The sequence below is a fragment of the Dunckerocampus dactyliophorus genome, chromosome 13 (assembly GCF_027744805.1).
Source record: "Dunckerocampus dactyliophorus isolate RoL2022-P2 chromosome 13, RoL_Ddac_1.1, whole genome shotgun sequence".
In the NCBI taxonomy this organism is placed as follows: Eukaryota; Metazoa; Chordata; class Actinopteri; order Syngnathiformes; family Syngnathidae; genus Dunckerocampus; species Dunckerocampus dactyliophorus.
In genome coordinates this window covers 12,513,129-12,530,519 of record NC_072831.1, presented here as the reverse complement: position 1 = coordinate 12,530,519, position 17,391 = coordinate 12,513,129, and the positions used below count along the sequence as shown (strand labels likewise).

Sequence of the window (17,391 nt, the reverse complement as noted above, 5' to 3'; positions counted from 1 at the left end):
TTCCTTGAAAATAAATGTAAACATGTGTCACTCGTTTGTTATTACTTTATTACATAGCACAGCAACAAACAATAAAGACTTAAAATATATGCGGGCGTCAATCCACAAACGAGTGACAAATATAAGGAAAACAACTACATGTGTCAGTAAGGTGGTGGACCACCGTGAGCAGCACTTAATGCATCTTGACAAGTCCATGGAGCATTGCTGGAGGGATGAAAAGCATTCTTTCCAAAGATATTCCATCATTTAGTGCGTTTTGATGGGGTAGCACAGAGGACTGCCTTTAACACTTTTCTCCAGAATCTCCCACAAGTATTTAATTAGGTCACAATCTGGAGAGACATCATGTCCATGCACAGACCATTCTGTGACCCCTTTGTTCTGCATGAAGGCATCTGCGCATGCCATGTTTTCATACTCATTTATTTTTATTCAATTATTCGAGGTTTGCCATGATCCTCACCAGCATATACAGAGGATCCCACACATTTGCCGTAAAACATTTGCAGCCCTGCAAATTTGCAGATTTTTGGTAAGAAAAAAAAAAGAAAAAAGTCTTTGTCTCACTCTCACTCACGCTAAGTCTGGATAAATGTCATGCTACAAGTAAAATGTACAGCATACATGCGCCGCTGTTAAAGAAGAATGAATTGTGAGCTGTACTGTGATATATCAACTTTAAATGCTATACTATTATAGCTGGGGCGTTTTTCTTTACATAAACCACAAAGAGGATAGAGCGTTAATTGGAAGCAGACTGCAGACGATACCTAGTGAGAGGCTGTTATTTCCAAAATTACAAAAGTCATTACGTATAGCAACTTGATGTTTTGAAACTCTTCTATTCTGTAGATTGACCACACATAGAATTAAATATTTTAATTACTGCTGTCTTGTGATTAAAAAAGCAAGCAATTAAGTTAATCACATGTGATTAATCATGATTAATCACACATTTACCAAAGGCTGAAGTCTGCTGAAGTACTACAACTGGCGTGAATTTTGTTTTGATATAAAAAAACAATGCATGTGTGCGACATACAGGAAGCGCTCGTATGGTATGGACTCTTGGCTGCTGCTATCATATTTTGAGCACTATCTGTCCCTGTGTTGGTAACCTTGTCTGGTATCCCACACTCCTTTGCAATATCAAAAAACTGACTAGCACATGCTAAATGGGGGGGAAGTCAAATAAAGATGGTTTTAAAGAGGTCTGAGATAGAAGCTGCCATTATTTCCACCAAGAGAGAGAAGTAAGGCCAGACATGTTTTAGACTTGTTTTAACTTTTAGTGCTTTTAATTTTTACTTCTGTCACCCTTTAGCTACACTTATTGCTAAATGTTCAGCCTAATTGAAGAACTAAACTTATCTCTGAAGACAGTAGTTAAATAGTGTGTGTGACTGGTTCTATCAGTCAATTTAGCATTTAGTCTTGATTGAGATGTTGACATTTTTTGCAATATCCATAAATTTCAACTCTATGAAACATGTGTGCCACACTAAACAAACCAGAAAAGAAAATTCACCCAAGTTCAACTGGACTGACACTTAAAAAACAACCCTGTGGTTGACCATTCCCTCTTTGACCCTGTCATTTTTGACCCAGTCATTGCTTTTATAGGGTTTATATTTTTAGAGGTAAAAACAATCATCCAACCACAAGTCTTTTTGCTGACTCGTCTCAATTTTCTAACCTCACCCATGAGTAATTGAATAAGGGTCGGAGTGAGGATGCACATTACCAATTTTACACATCCTTCTGATGGTTTTCTGATTGTCGATTCTCGTCTTGAAGGGTCAACCTCAGTCGCCTACTTATTTCTGGACGCGAATAGGTTATGTCTGTACAACTTGAAAAGATTTCTCTTCAAATCCTCATTTTTATTTTTAGGGTTATTGTTGAAATGTATAGCGGCTTTTTGCTCCCAACTGACACAAACCTCAGCTTTACAGATGTCATGTTGGACCTGTGTGTGGTGCGTTATGGTAATGACGTCTTCCACCACACATGGAAATACCAGTTAATATAAAACTTAATTATAGCTATTTTTTCTGAGGGGACAACCAAGGCCTCCGTTTGAGGTGAGGTATTTACTTTTTCAAGTGGATGATGGACTCTGTGTACGAAGGCCACTATGTATAACTTTTTTGTTTTGTCGCTATCTTCTTAATGGTGAACAACGGATCATTTGCTATTTACTATTTCCGTTTTTTTGCTCATATGTGACCTGTATCTAATTTTATAATGTCACTGTGAACAGTACAATTGTGTATCCGATGCTACTGCAGTCTGAACGTTTGGGTCGCGTGTATGCGACCTGTACGTCATGGAAAGGCGAGAAATGTCAGAATTCATCACGAAAATAGACACACACGAAGAGAAATTGCGGTCGAAGGAGCAGGAAACAGTCATTGGCAAAATATGATGTCTTGGAACTGATTAATGTATCATCTGAAAATAATTTTTTAAATCTGTGTCAATTAAGCAGCTCACGTCAATGTACAACCACTCCTTGCTCAGACTCCTCACCCACATGCTCCTCGGAACAGACGTTGCATTCAGACCCCACAAACTACTATAGCCAAAATTCTTGACCTCTTCCTTCTTAATCTCCTGCACGAAATAATTTGGTAAAGGAAATGTTGACTCCGGTTACACAAAATCCTTAAAATTGCCACAAATGCACCAGGTCAGAGACCACCAATTGGGGCCATATTTACGTTAATATTGTTTGTTGTGCGCATGCACATCACTTCCCGGATGCATTATGTACACATTCCCCACAAATAAAGTCAAGTTTTCTTTTGTAATGTGAACAACCATATAAAAATAGCGTAATTTAACAAAAAATTCGTATTGAGCATCATACTCTGCGGTGGGAACGTAGCCATTGGTATGTTTTTAGCAAATCCGTGAATCATTTAGTGGTTTCTTATTTGAGGTGAGGTGTTTATTTGTTCAGGTGGGAGATGCACCCATCAGCAATGTCTCTGGACAGTTTGGAGGCCCATTGCATTACAATTGGGTCCCTGTGTTTTTGTCATTAAAGGCTATTCACTTATTTATTGTATTGGTAGTGTAGTGGTACATGTTGTTGGCTTCATTTCCCTACAATTGCTCTAATACAGAGCCACCGAAAATCTCCTGTGCTGATCCAAAGGCCACATAAAGACAGGGATTTGCCAAGATGGCATCTGGTGTAAAACCTAAACCATGCAGACCACATGAATCACTGTGGCAGTCCCTGATGGAAGAATCTGAAAAACAAGAAAACACAATGGATTTGGTAACTTTCTGTTCAGTAAATCATAATCGGTCTGTACAAAAAGCCCTGTTAGTATAAGTGCCCTATTAGCCATGCCCATAGTTTGCCTTGTATCTTCACTTTTAAGTAGTTGACATTCAACCAAGAGTGCATGTGTGATTTGTCTAATCTGTTCTTAAAGTACTCTGGCTTCCTCGGGTCTCATTTGAGTACCTGATTTGATTCTTTGCTAAGCAGCCGTGAGCCATAGCAATGAGCATATCAAGTCTTGAAGCAATTTGAATATTTCAACTCAAATTAATGATGATGAACTGCTACATGGATGTGGTCCCAAATGTGGGAGCTATCAGCTGAGAGTGCGATTCTAGGACGGTACCCAAGTAAATCCTCATGCTCTGCAAGCTGTTGGCCCTGCGTGAGAATCACTTGTGTGTCTGTTGTCTATCAGGAATGTGGCTCGGACATCGGGCCGAAGCGTGATTGTGACGCTCAGCCAGGAGAGAAGGTTCTGCAGGATATCAAGGAAAGGAGGACGCACGAGATGCAGCTCCAGGAGATCCAACGGCAGCTGGACCTGCTGGGCCAAGACCAGGAGATGACAGTGAGTTGGCAGCAGCCATGTTTTTACACACACTCATAACGCAAAAATGCACTTCATCAACACACCACCTGTGTTTTTCATTAAAACACCCTTCTTTGTTGATCTCATGCACATACATGACAAATTATTACAAGCACAAAGGTCGTTTTCATTGAAGATGATAACAAACAGTGCAGCCTTTGTATCACTACAAGCCAAATCTTTCCTTTTTCTCAGTTCTTTCTTTTTAGAGTTGTTAGAATTTCTTCTGTAGTTAGTTTTGCTTTGGTCAGGACAAGGATCTGCGAATGTCCTTTTGTTCAACATAGTGTGTCTTGGCTTCTTGGCATTCTTACCACCTCTATGTTCAAGTTCCACAATGTTCCCTGGAAACCCATTGGACCTCTGTCTGCTTTTAGGACCTTGATAGAATTACAACTCTTTCTCCAAATACTGTAGCTACAGTATAGACAGAAGCACAAGAAACATTTAAAAACAAAAAGGTCACGGAGCCCCCTTTTTTGGTTTTCTTGCTTTTCTTACTCTTTCCTTGTTCTAAAGCGCGACCCTGAGTGTTTCAGTTTTTATTGGTTGTCAGAGCAATATGGATATTAATCATCAATCATTGAGAACTTGCGGGCCCTTCTTGAACTAATCTCAGTTTACCATCTGTCTGAATGGAGCCATCATTTTTTTTTTACAAACAGTGCTGTAATGTGACAACATCGTCAACAGGCAAAGCTACGCTGTCATGAAAAACAAGTGAACTAGGAGCCCATCCACTCTGGATTTAATTGGTCCTTTTCCCAGTGGATTTTGGTCAATGCACATATGGAAAAATTTCCTCCAATTACATACTGTAGATTATTTGACCTTTCTAATTTAATAACAGATGCAATGTGCATCAATGCTCCTCAATTGTCTTGTCACCGATAGTTTGCGGTGGGAAAGAAAAGCGGTCATCACGGAGGAAGTGTGAATCCACAATCATATCTCAGCAGCCAGAGTTTCTGACCATAAGTGGGTGCTGAAATTGATTTGATCATAAATTGAAACACACTAATCTTACTTGGCCCATTTTGGTTTATAGCGAGGGAACCACATTTTGACTTACCAAAGAAATGAGACAGACTTCCTGATAATATAGATTCGTATAGTATAGACTATAGAAAACTGAATATAAACGCGAATGCTGAATTTTTTGGCCCGACAATGTGGAATTACAGGAAATCCGTGGATTTTTGGAATGTTGGAAACAGATAGCCTGAATACTTTGAACAAGCTTTTTTTGTGTTGGAATGGTTTGAATCTGCTGAAAAATGTAGTCCAGTCATCCCTCGCTACATCACAGTTCGGACATCGCTCCCTCACTGTTGCGTTTTTTTCAAAAGTTTATTAAGAAATGATGGCTGTTTTGTGGTTGGCTATTTACTAGTCAAAACATTTTTAAAGACAAGTTATATGTAGGGCCGCACAGTGGCCTAGTGTTTAGCATGTTGGCCACACAGTAGGAGATCGGGAAGATCTGGGTTCAAATCTCCGTTGGGCATCTCTGTGCGGAGTTTACATGTTTACACCTGCATGCGTGGGTTTTCTCCGGGTACTCCTTCCCGGGTATTTCCTCCCGCATTCCAAAAAACATGCATATTAGGTGAATTAGCGACTCTAAATGAATGTGAGTGTGAATGGTTGTTTGTCTATATGTGCCCTGCGATTCACTGGCGACCAGTCCTGGGTGTACCTCTCGCCCCAAGTCAGCGGGGATAGGCTCCAGCATACCCGCGACTCTAGTGAGGATAAGCGGCATAGAAGATGGATTTATGGAAGTTATATGTAGTATTCTGGTCACTAGGCATCAGTAATGTTACATTGATGAGACACGACATTGTATTACATTACCTTCACACTGCATGGAGTCAGCCATGGAATGTCCGACACGACAAGAGTGGAAAAAAAAGTTCTTTTCACGTGGAAGTGTTAAGATTTGTCTTACTTTGTCCTTCTTCCCCACTCCGTTTGAAACACTAGAATAAGTAAATTTGAGAGGCTAACTAGTTAGCTCGGTAGCTTGCTATGCTCGCGGCGGCTGTCTCTTTTGTCCATGCAGTGATCAGCAGTGATTTTTTTATCCTCTGTCACTCAGTAGAGCACAGACCACTACCAAGGTCACGACATTTGTGGTTGTTCATATGTTCATTGGTTAGCAGGCTACTTCCTAGTCAATGGGGATGATGAGTGCCATTATAGGTTTCTGAGGTTTGGACAATTGTATTGATGCCATATATATGCCAATCTGCACTTGTGTTTTCATATGATTCGACGGCGAGATTGATAGTCGAATCATAGTCCTCAGAATCGAATCGTCGTATTGACTATTTTAAGACACTCCAAAGAAAAACACAATATAGCGAGGTTCAAGGTGCCCATTGAAGCGTTTAAATCCGACATTACTCACCACCAATAGGGGCTCCCTCTTTTCTGTTATAGCAAATTACTTTTTGCCGTTCTGTGGGAGTTTCCTGTGTAATACCACTTCATATGCAATATTGAGGTTTGATGTATTAAACTTCCCCAGTTCTGTGCCAACACGGGAAACTTGTACATGACAAGTTTTGCACTCAGCTGCAATGTCTTTTTACTGCCACACGACTGGCATCACTCCTGCACCTAGCTACTTCGTTAGCACGCCATCAAACACTGCTGTGATCACATGGGCTCAATCCAGTCACTGCTGAATAGATGTGCTGGGGAGGAGTCTGGAATTCATTGCTTGTATCGGAGTGCCAGTATCGGAGGCCGATTCCATTCCATTCCCGTTCCATTTTCCTCCGCTTATCCGGGTCCGGGTCGCGGGGGCAGCAGTCTCAGTAGGGAAGCCCAGACTTCCCGGTCCCCGACCACCTCCTCCAGCTCCACCGGGAGGACACCGAGGCGATCCCAGGCCAGCTTTGAGACATAATCCCTCCAGCGTGTCCTAGGTGTTCCCCGGGGCCTTCTCCCGGCTGGGAATGCCCGAAACACCTCACCAGGGAGGCGTCCGGGAGGCATCCGGACTAGATGCCCGAGCCACCTCAGCTGGCTCCTCTCGATGTGAAGGAGCAACGGCTCTACTCTGAGCTCCTCCCGGATAACCGAGCTCCTCACGCTGTCTCTTAGGGTGAGTCCTGCTACCCAACAAAGAAAACTCATTTCAGCCACTTGTATCTGCGATCTCGTTCTTTCGGTCATGACCCAAAGCTCATGACCATAGGTGAGGGTGGGAACATAGATGAAACGGTAAATTGAGAGCTTTGCCTTCCGGCTCAGCTCTCTCTTCACCACGACGGTCCGGTACAATGACCGCATTACTGCAGACGCTGCGCCGATCCGCCTATCGACCTCACGCTCCAACCTTCCCTCACTCGTGAACAAGACCCCGAGATACTTGAACTCCTCCACCTGGGGCAGGACCTCATTCCCAACCTGGAGGGAGCAATCCACCCTTTTCCGACTGAGAACCATGGCCTCGGATTTGGAGGTGCTGAGTCTCATCCCAGAAGCTTCACACTAGATGCAAACCGTCCCAGTAAACGCTGCAGGTCACAGTCCGATGAGGCCATCAGGACCACATCGTCTGCAAATAGCAGAGATGAGATCCTAGTGCCCCCGAAGTGGACTCCCTCGACACCTTGGCTGCGCCTAGAAATTCTGTCCATGAAAATTATAAACAGAATCGGTGACAAAGGGCAGCCTTGGCGGAGGCCAACGTTCACCAGAAACAGGCTTGACTTACTGCTGGCAATGTGAACCAGACTCCTGCTCCGGTTGTACAAGGACTGAATGGCACGTAGTAGCGCGCCACCAATCCCATACTCCCGGAGCACCCCCCACAGGACACCGCGAGGGACACGGTCGAATGCCTTTTCCAGGTCCACAAAGCACATGTAGACCGGTTGGGCAAACTCCCAAGTACCCTCCAGGACCCTTGCAAGGGTGTAGAGCTGGTCCAGTGTTCTGCGACCAGGACGAAAACCACATTGCACCTCCTGTAGCCGAGGTTCGATTAACGGTTGTACCCTTCTCTCCAGCACCCTGGAATAGACTTTCCCAGGGAGGCTGAGGAGTGTGATCCCCCTATAGTTGGAACACACCCTCCGGTCACCCTTCTTGAAAAGGGGGACCACCACCCCAGTCTGCCAATCCAGAGGTACTGTTCCCGACTTGCACGCAATTTTTAGGAGACGTGTCAGCCAAGACAGTCCCGCAACATCCAGAGCCTTGAGGAATTCAAGGCCGATATAATCCGATATTGTTTTTTTTGCTGATATTTGCCTGACATCCGATATCAATATGGGGACATCCCTTATTTTTATGCTTGAAAATGATTAATTTAGACAAAAAATATATGTGAATTTTTCTTCAATATAAATACTTTTTGACTAATAATAGGCAGTATTCAACCATGAACCAGTGTGATTTATGAATATATATTTTTAAATAGTGAATCCCTGAAATTTAAACTGCCAAGTGGCGAACTGTACTGCACCTCAGTTCGATTTTTTATCTTATTTTTTATCTAACACACAAGCAACTCTTGTGTTTCCAACAAATGACCTTGCTAGGTAAATTTGCCTGCAACTTCATTTGGCTGTGTTCCTAGATCAAGTGGAAAAGGGGAAGAACAATCCCATTATTTACAGTAAGATAGGTTGCTTCCAAAACAGGGTCTTGCTCGAATTAGTCCAACATCATCAATCATACTGTCATTATTATTTGCAGGTATCAAAGCCAAAATCAGGTGCTATTCTTCCACATTTGTTAGCAGGCAATTTTTATACATTCAAATGTCCATAAAGGTTGTACAAATTGGAACCAAATTTTTCAGGAAAACTATGACTTAACAATAGCACAGAAACTCATCATTGTGCTTGAAGCTATACAGTATGCCTTGAAAGCATTAACTTAAGCATCATAAGCGATAGGCAAAGGGATGATTACCAAAGAACAGGAAAATGTCACAAAGTGACACAGCCTGTCCTGGCCGCTCAGTACAATATGGCCAGGTCAACAATATACTGCATGTCCCTTCTTCAAATTGATGTTTCCTATTGCCGGGAAAAAAAACAGGTTGTAACTGTCAGTAATTTATGTCACTTCAGAGACAACAGCTTTGTATATTTTAAGATACCAGTAATAATCTGGTCACAATTTGTAAAAGAAGAAGAATGGGATGTACGTACAGTAGATGAGCATGTACGTGTGTGTCCACATAGATATGCATATTGTTTCAATGTCTTATTATTAAAGGGACTATATGCAACTCAGTCCAAATGAACATTTTTGAAACCAAAAAATAAAAACACCACAGCCGGCTAGCATATGTTACCAATAGTGGTTTAAAAGAAGAGTGTGTAAAATTTTTTATATTTTTCACAATTATTTAAATTAATTTAAATTCCTAGAATTGGTCTGGTAAAAAAAAAAAAAAAGCAATACCATTATTTTAGTTTTACTTAGTTTCAGGGATAATCTGTTTTTATCAAACCATTTTTATAGTCATTTCATCTGTGACTTTATTTATTAGCTCTTGCATACTTTCTCCAGAACACATGCAGTAGTATCGTCTGCAATACTAGGTATTTGGAGACTTACAAGTGAAAGCACATATTGTTGTGCAGTTTCTATTCTCACCAAGCAGCGGCGGGTGCTGCTGAGAGGTCTGCGCCACCCCAAAGTAGTCACAAGCGGTCAGCTACAACGGCACATTGAGAGCATCGTGGAGCCCTACACCTCTCCGCATCCAAAATGCAAATGAATCACAAACGCATGAGGCACAATGCAGTGCAGCTTTATACCAGCACACCCAGCAGTATAAAATTAGGCAACATTTAATATTTAGACTAAAAGTTCAAGAGCAGTAACCGAACGATCCATGTGACATCATCGTTCTCCTCATACCTGTCCCTGCCGGAGTCACCACCTCGGCGATTAGTGTGTTGCAGGCTCCAAGCACATAGCTGTAGCACACTTGTTATTACAAAACATATTGCTGTTCTCTCGTTAATGACATCATTTTTATTTTACTGCGCGGTAACTTGCTTCACATATCACGTTTTTATGTCTTTTAAATACCTTACATTTTCATTTTATTTAATTTAGCCATTTTTATGCTTGAAAATGCTTAATCTCGGCAAAAAATATGTACAATTTAAGTCTGCATTTTTTCATTTTTTTTTACTAATAGGCCGTACTCAACTCCGAAACAGCATGATTTGTTAATATATTTTTGAAAAACTGTAACTGCAAAATTCAAACTGCGATGTGCCAAGGGACTACAAGTAATAAAGATTTTATGATGGCCACAGTTTGACCCTGGAAACAGATTACTTCATTTATAATTGATTCCTATGATAAACATTGTTTTGAAATATGAACAAATAGTCAACAAATTGTTGACCAGCGCACCAAACAAAATGTGTTCGAATTCCTTCTGAAAACAGCAAATTCAGTCTGTTTTTCTATTGATTTGTTTTAGTTCTGCTTGCACTCCACCTGGTTAGCGAATTGGAAGCGAATGTGAAGGATTTATTGATCAGTTGTGCTGCACTGACATTGCACAGTAAGTGCAATAGTTATTATGCTGACACAGCAAAGGTCCTGGCGCGTGACTTAGTGGATTATGGTGGCTGTAAGGTATTCTACGTTTGAATATTTGGAACGGAAGCCAAGACCGCAGCACATGCAGAGCCAGTAGCAAAACTACTCCTGCAGAAAGCCAACTTTTATGAAAGGATCATTCCAGCAGTGAAATATGTCTTGAGTGCTGAGGTGAAGTGAGGATAAGGTGTTTTTGAGTGTGATTTCAAGGCAATCACGACAAAATGAGGTACCCCAGACATATCACATCATCTCGACAACTGACAAATCCGTGATGATGTCATCGGTCTGCTAATGAAGAAGGCGTTGTTGGCCTCCCGTGTGAGGAATTCCACATGTGCAGAGGGAGCACGTGGATAGATTTTTGCAGTGAGAAGTTGCCCCGTGGGTGTTTCGGACCATAAAGTTGACTTATGTGACTCAAGTCAATGACCATGAAAGCTGAGCTGCTAAACCCACCCTGCTACACTGTATGTGTATACAGGAGCTAAACAGTGAGCTCTTACAGGTGCTGCTCCTTTATAGTGTGGTTTGCTGGGGTGCTCAACTACTGTGCCTTTGTAAAACCACCTCCACCAAAGTAAAACCAAAGAGAAGCGTCATCCTGTAAAGTCCAGAGTTCAGAAAGAACTAGTTTCTCAGCATCACAGACAAATTACAAATCACTCCATCCATAACTGACTCCATCCAGAGACACATTTTCTGTACATGTGGTTTGTGTCTAGCTGGATACAGTACAATAGTCCCCCTGGTTCTGGTTCTGGATAGCAGGTGGAAGAAAAAATCTCAAGCAGTATTGGGATGCTTGGAGAAATATAGTTTATCCTCTATAACCACAAGGCATAAAGGCCACCTGTGCCAAAATGCAACCGCCGGCTGCTCTTATAATCTGTTCCCTTGTGGAGCTTGTCAGCATAGTCGTTCATGTCTTAGCAATAGTGCAACAGAGTGCAACACGCGCGCTCCCCGGAAGTACCGCAAAACACTGAAATGTTGTGTGTTTTCTTTGGAAATTCAATCATATCCCAGCTCTTTTTCCTCTCCTGTTTTCTGAATTGAATGCCTAGACTTAAGTCCTGGATTTATAAATGCTGAGAAGGCTTTTTTTTTAAGATCTGGCTCTGTAGACTCAAGACAGCCTGGCTAAACACATCAGTCCCCCACAAACACCCTTGGCCTCCCAGTATCAGGGGCAACTGAGGTCAAACACTTTTCCAGTCACAGCAGTAAAGAAAAAATTCCTTCTTGAGTGTGAGTGTACGTTTACATGACAACAGTCTCGTAAAAATGGCAAAAAAAAGCAAGTTCCATTCAAGTGAAGCTACAAAAAAAGGACATAAGTAGGCCAGTTGCTGGCAATGCCACCTTATTCAATCTATATGTGCGTGACCAGTTTAATTAATGTGTCAACACTGTGGACTTTGCATTTATAGTTGTGTCTAAATAGCTGGCAACACCAGCGCGTAGGATAGTAATTACCTGTTACCTACTGTCGAGCATGGTGGTGGTCGCATCATGGTGTGGGGCTGCATGAATGCCTCTGGCACTGGGAAGCTGTGGTTCATAGAGGGGAAAATGAATTCCACTATGTACTGTGACATTGTGAAGTAGCCCATGATCCCCCCTTGGGAACCTGGGCTGCAGTTTTCCAACACTATAAGGAGCAAGTGCCTTGCTGAAGGTGAAAGTGATGGAGTGGCCAAGTATGTCTTCTCCAGACTGGATCCTAATTAATCCAAAAGTGGAAGGAAGGTGGAGGAGCGCAAAGGGTCAAACAGCCCCATGAGTGATGTCTTCATGGAGGAGTGGGGAAGGATTCCAGTAACAACCTGTGCAGCTCTGGTGAAGTCCATGCCCAAGAGTGTTTAGGCAGTGCTGGACAACAATGATGCTCACACTAATTCACATTCTACAGAATTTGGACATGTTCACTATGAGGTGTACTAAGCTATGTAGAAAATATTCACTATGAGGTGTACTCATTTATGTTGCCAGCTAAAGGTTTGAACTCAAAATGGATAAAGACAGTGCCATAATGTCTGTTCGTTTAAATGGCAACACGTTTAAACTTTTAGTTGCACTCCATTGCCAAGACGACTGGCACTGTTGAGAAACATTTGCCAGTGGGACACTTTTATTGCCATTTTCGCAGACAGTAAAAATACTGACACATCTGAAATGATTAACGACTGCATTTTTAAAAACGAATGTATCGAGTTGCAGTATATGTTGTACTTATGGTTGTGCCAGTGAGAGTTATAGTTGCCAGTCCAAGCACTTTTGTCTCCAAGTGGGTCAACTATTAACCATTTTAACATAAATTATGAAACCAAAGTGCTTCAATGCTCAAAGTTTCGGGCCATTTGTGCATTTTCCTATCTTTACTTTGTATTAAATGTAAACTATGTATTGGAAAGAATGTCAATATGCATGCACAAAGATAAAGAGATACCTAATGTGAATACCCATTTGTCACTGAGTGCTGAAGGTCAAGTCCACTTTGCTATATGCGTGTCAAAGGACAAAAACATGGGAGGGCCTCAGGGGGCCCATGGAGGCTAGAATGTCTCTACTGTGCCTGCGGACTCCCATCTGCGGAGAAAATGATATACAGTGTCTGGGTAATTGAGGGGGTCATAAATGACTAACACAGGCCAAGCCTCCATGACCTGAAGGCTGTCATTACATTGTGGATCCTCTGGTGGAGATGTCTGTCAACAAGTGAAACTGTGCTATGTTTCACAGGGTGGTCCGCTCAGGGGACATGATCGATGAAGAGTATTAGCTTCGCCTTGTGGGGATAGATGAGACACTGGAATGCGATTTTGTGGCCCAGTGGAGGTGCCCGGGTGCGCTGATAACATCTGTACAGGTGTCATGAGATGTTACACTATACATAACATTTAAACAAGGTTTGTGTTTTGTAGTCATTAGAAAAACAGCAGACAAACACTTGGGCCTCACTTATGAATGAATGGGCGACTGAGCCTACCTCCTCACGAAGAAAATAGTGTTTGGGTAATGGGGGCAAGGGATGTGCAGTGCTGATCTGTGCTGAGAGTTCAAACTGTCTTTTCTACATTGCCGTCTCTGCTCGTTGCTACTGATGCATCGCTGCTCAGCTTGCACACACCAGTATTCACAGTGGCCCTTTTCCTCCCAGGTATTGTCGGGTATGTTGCATTGCTTGAGGGACACGCCTTCAGAGTGTCCTTGAAGCGCAATTTTGGATAGCCAAGTGAGTGCTTGCCTGTTGACAGCTTGCCATAGAGGAGTCTCTTGGGGAGGCGACTCTCGTCCATGCTTTGCACGAGGCCAGCCGAGCAGAGCTCGGAGCACACCAAGGTGGTGTGGATGTTCTCCGTCCTGGCTTGCTGGAGCACCTCGGTGTCTGGAACTTACTCCTGCCACTTTTCACGGAACAGGGCCCTGAGACATCTCATGTGGAAGGCATTGAATTGTTGGCCTGACAGCTGTACACTGTCCATGTCTTGCAGCAGGGATGATAGAACCACTGTTCTGTACAACTAGAGTTTGGTGACAAGGCTCCGTCCTCTGCGATTCCAGACACTGTCCTTCATCTGCGCTGGTTCTGGCTATTCTTTATGCAACATCTTTGTCAATAGCGACGGAGCACAACAGAGTACTGCCAAGGCAGACGAACTTGTCTGCTACTGCTTGCTTCTGACTGGTGACAGTGATATTGGGCTCTATGCAGTGAGTTTCTGGGACAGGCTGGTGCAGGATGTCAGTCTTCTTGGTTGGGGTAGTGAGACCAAAGTCGTTGCAGGCTTGGGAGAAGAGGTCCACACTTGAACTTTTGGGCGAAGTCGTTGTATACCATTGGATATTCCCAGATCCCACACCAATGTCACAGTCATTGAAGGGATCTGTCAGTTTTACTCCGTTTATTACAGGGAACGGCTGGGAGAACTCTCCATCATCCTGCACTGTGGCTGTGTGACTGTGCTGTCGTGAAACTTCTGGACCATCACAAAGAATTTGGCGTGGCATTTCAACTTTGCCACTGTCCTCCACAGCCTCCCATGGCAGACAGTGTCAAAGGTTTTCGTCAGGTCCATGAAGGTGGTGTACAGTCTGACGTTCTGCTCCTGACACTTCCCTTGTTGTTGGCGAGCTGTTAAAATCATGTCTGTCTTCACTGAGCCGTGGTCGTGTTCCACAACGCCATGCTGGGAACGTCTTCACATCTGACTTACTCACAAACTAAAATACAAACTACATTAGACAGTAGCTAACTTTCAAAGTAACTAAAGTTACTCACTCTTACAAATGAACATACAAAAACTAACTAACTACAGCAAGTAACTTATGGAAAGCTAAGCAAGTACACCAAGTAACTGAAGTACAAGTTTCCTGGGGGGTTAGTGTCATATAAGGATGGCTGTCATTCTTGAACGGCACATGCCCCGCCAGAGGCCTACGTGTGTGGAATCTACATTTTCAGTAAAAACAAAAAACAAGCAAAACAGCGCTAACGATGCTTCTATCCAATTAAAAGTATTTTCCTTGGACTGTGAAGAGGGAACATCTATTTCGGTGCCAGATATTACTTCAAAATAAACTACTGCTGTTACCCCAGGTCATCCAACATCAAGCGACATTTTGCAGTGATTAGTCAAAATGTGAGCGTGTGCCCAGTAAAGAATGTTTGTAACGTGAAAGCGTTTAGGGGGGATTATGGAAGATGGAAAATATTGTCTGTTGATGTTATAAGTAAGAACAGACACATAACATGCTGGTGCTTTATTGGATGTGTCTGAGTGCTTGTAAAAGTCTGTCTCATGCAAAACTCATACTTGGATTTTATATACACAAAGTCCGAATCATATGAGCTGATATACTTAAATACAGTATTTGTCTTCTTGCAGAGCGAGTCAGAGGCCCTCAGTGAGCAGCAGTTACTGAGCCTGCTGGATGCCTGTGAGCTGACAGAGTCTGAGCCAGGACCTTGAGACGCACACATGGACCTCCTGCATGCGAGGCCCTGCTGTCAAGATGTCCATCAAATGACGTGCCGTCGCTGAGATCACGCTTTCTGCCTTCTAAGTCGGAAACAAGTGTAGCGGATGCACACATGTTTCATTGTCACAATATGTAATTGTAAGTCAAGAAAAACCCAGAGTGATTCACTGCCTTTTGGGCACCATGAGGCTTTTGTACGTGAAGACGTATAAATAAGGTGTCATATATTCACTGCATGCATGAAACTCACACATTCAACGAGCGTTCCATCCTGCTTTCCTTCTACCCTTCAAGTACACGTCTTTCCCCATCAGAATCAGTAAATTTGTGGAAAAAGAATTGTTTATATTCATGTTGATGATTCAGCATGAGGAAAGAACAGGGCCACCGCTTGTATTAACATACTGTAAGTATCACTGACGTCATTAAACCTAATCACCTGGTATTCCAGCCACAGAATGTTCCTATCGCAGCACAATTGTGGTGTTGTTGGGGTGCATTTATAGTCTGCCAGTGTGTCTGCGTCCATTAGTGGGGTTTTCTATTCAACACAGCGCAGTGTCTAAATGACAAATGTCTTATAATTCTGATAGTCCTCTTTTTAGAGTCAATTCCTTGTGTGTTTTTGTGGATGTGTGTCTGACTTACTGTTCGGCCGAGGCTGAGTGGCCGTACAGTCATCCCCCATTAATAGCTTTTAAATGGTTCCACACTCAATCGCGATAAATGAATTTCCGCAATATAGGAGTCAATGTTAATAAATTATATACAATCATAGTTAGAGCATAGCAAACCTGTTTATGACTTTCTAAATATGGTTTTTAACGTGAAATAACACATTGTTACATCACATTGCTAACCCTAACTCTGTAGCAGAGACTCAAGACAGCCACTAGCTAGCAAGCTAACTAGTCAGCCTCGAATTTATTTCTCCTAAACTTAAAGTAAAACTGCACTTTTTTTTAAATTTTGCCCATCATTCACAATCCTTATGTGAAACATGAACACATATTTCGTTCCCTTTTCTGTGCGTTCTAACAAGAGAAAACGAGTTAGTATGAGCCAGCTAACGATGCACGTCATGGGAGGCACCGATTTTGACACCCTAACAAAAAAACACCAAGTGTTTCATTTACATGACTGACCTTTATATTAAGCACGCTACAGCGACATTGTTATTGTAGCAGCTAACATGAAAAACTATTTATCTGGTGGAGTAACACGAGGCCTCGCTCGTCCCAGCGTCACTCACAACGCCTAAAGCCACTGCAACAGGACAGACGGAAGAGTGGATACTACTGGCTCTAAATGTTGCTATAAAGACTCAACAAGATGCTCGTTTGCTGGCAGCATTTTTTACCTGAGGACTGGAGCACAAGTGTCGTGCTGGAAGACACAGCCATCCCAAATCTATGCTGCTGCTGTTGACGTAAGTAGCATTAGCTATACGGGCTATGTGAAATCAATGCGCCTAGGGAAGAAGTTTCGATAATGTTTTAAATAAAATACGACAAGATACTGTAAGTATTACATGTTATCGTCAATGTAGTTGTTAATGCATGATCACAGCATGTATATAAAACTAAAAAACGTTTTTTTTAGAGCGTTTCATAGTCGAAATAGGTACCTCCCATGATGTGCATTGTTAGCTGGCTCATACTCATTTTCTCTTTGGAACGCACAGAAAAGGGAAAGAAATGTGTGTTCGTTTAACATAAGGATTGTCCACTTCCACACAGAATCTAGATGCGTATCAAATCATTTACCACAGAGATTTTACTCCCTACATTTTATAGATAAACTTTTCTATCTGCGATTAATTGCAGTTATGAGGTAACTATGGACAAAATGTGATTAATCTCGATTAGACTTTAATCGATTGACAGCCTTATTATATGTACGATCCTCAATCCAATGG

The 17,391-nt window shown here is 42.4% G+C and overlaps 1 protein-coding gene across 3 annotated transcripts in view; it reads left to right on the top strand.

Annotated features, from left to right (window-relative positions):
- fsip1 (fibrous sheath interacting protein 1) overlaps positions 1-16,253 on the top strand; it is a 40,025-nt gene extending 23,772 nt beyond the window's left edge. Inside the window, exons 6-7 of one of the 3 annotated variants that reach the window (XM_054797360.1) lie at positions 3,720-3,872; positions 15,380-16,253. In XM_054797360.1, coding sequence (XP_054653335.1) covers positions 3,720-3,872; positions 15,380-15,463 — 237 coding nt within the window. In that variant the 3' untranslated portion in view covers positions 15,464-16,253. The remainder of the gene's footprint in view (positions 1-3,719; positions 3,873-15,379) is intronic. The other 2 variants (XM_054797358.1, XM_054797357.1) reach the window with 2 other exon arrangements.
- Positions 16,254-17,391: the final 1,138 nt, after the last annotated feature.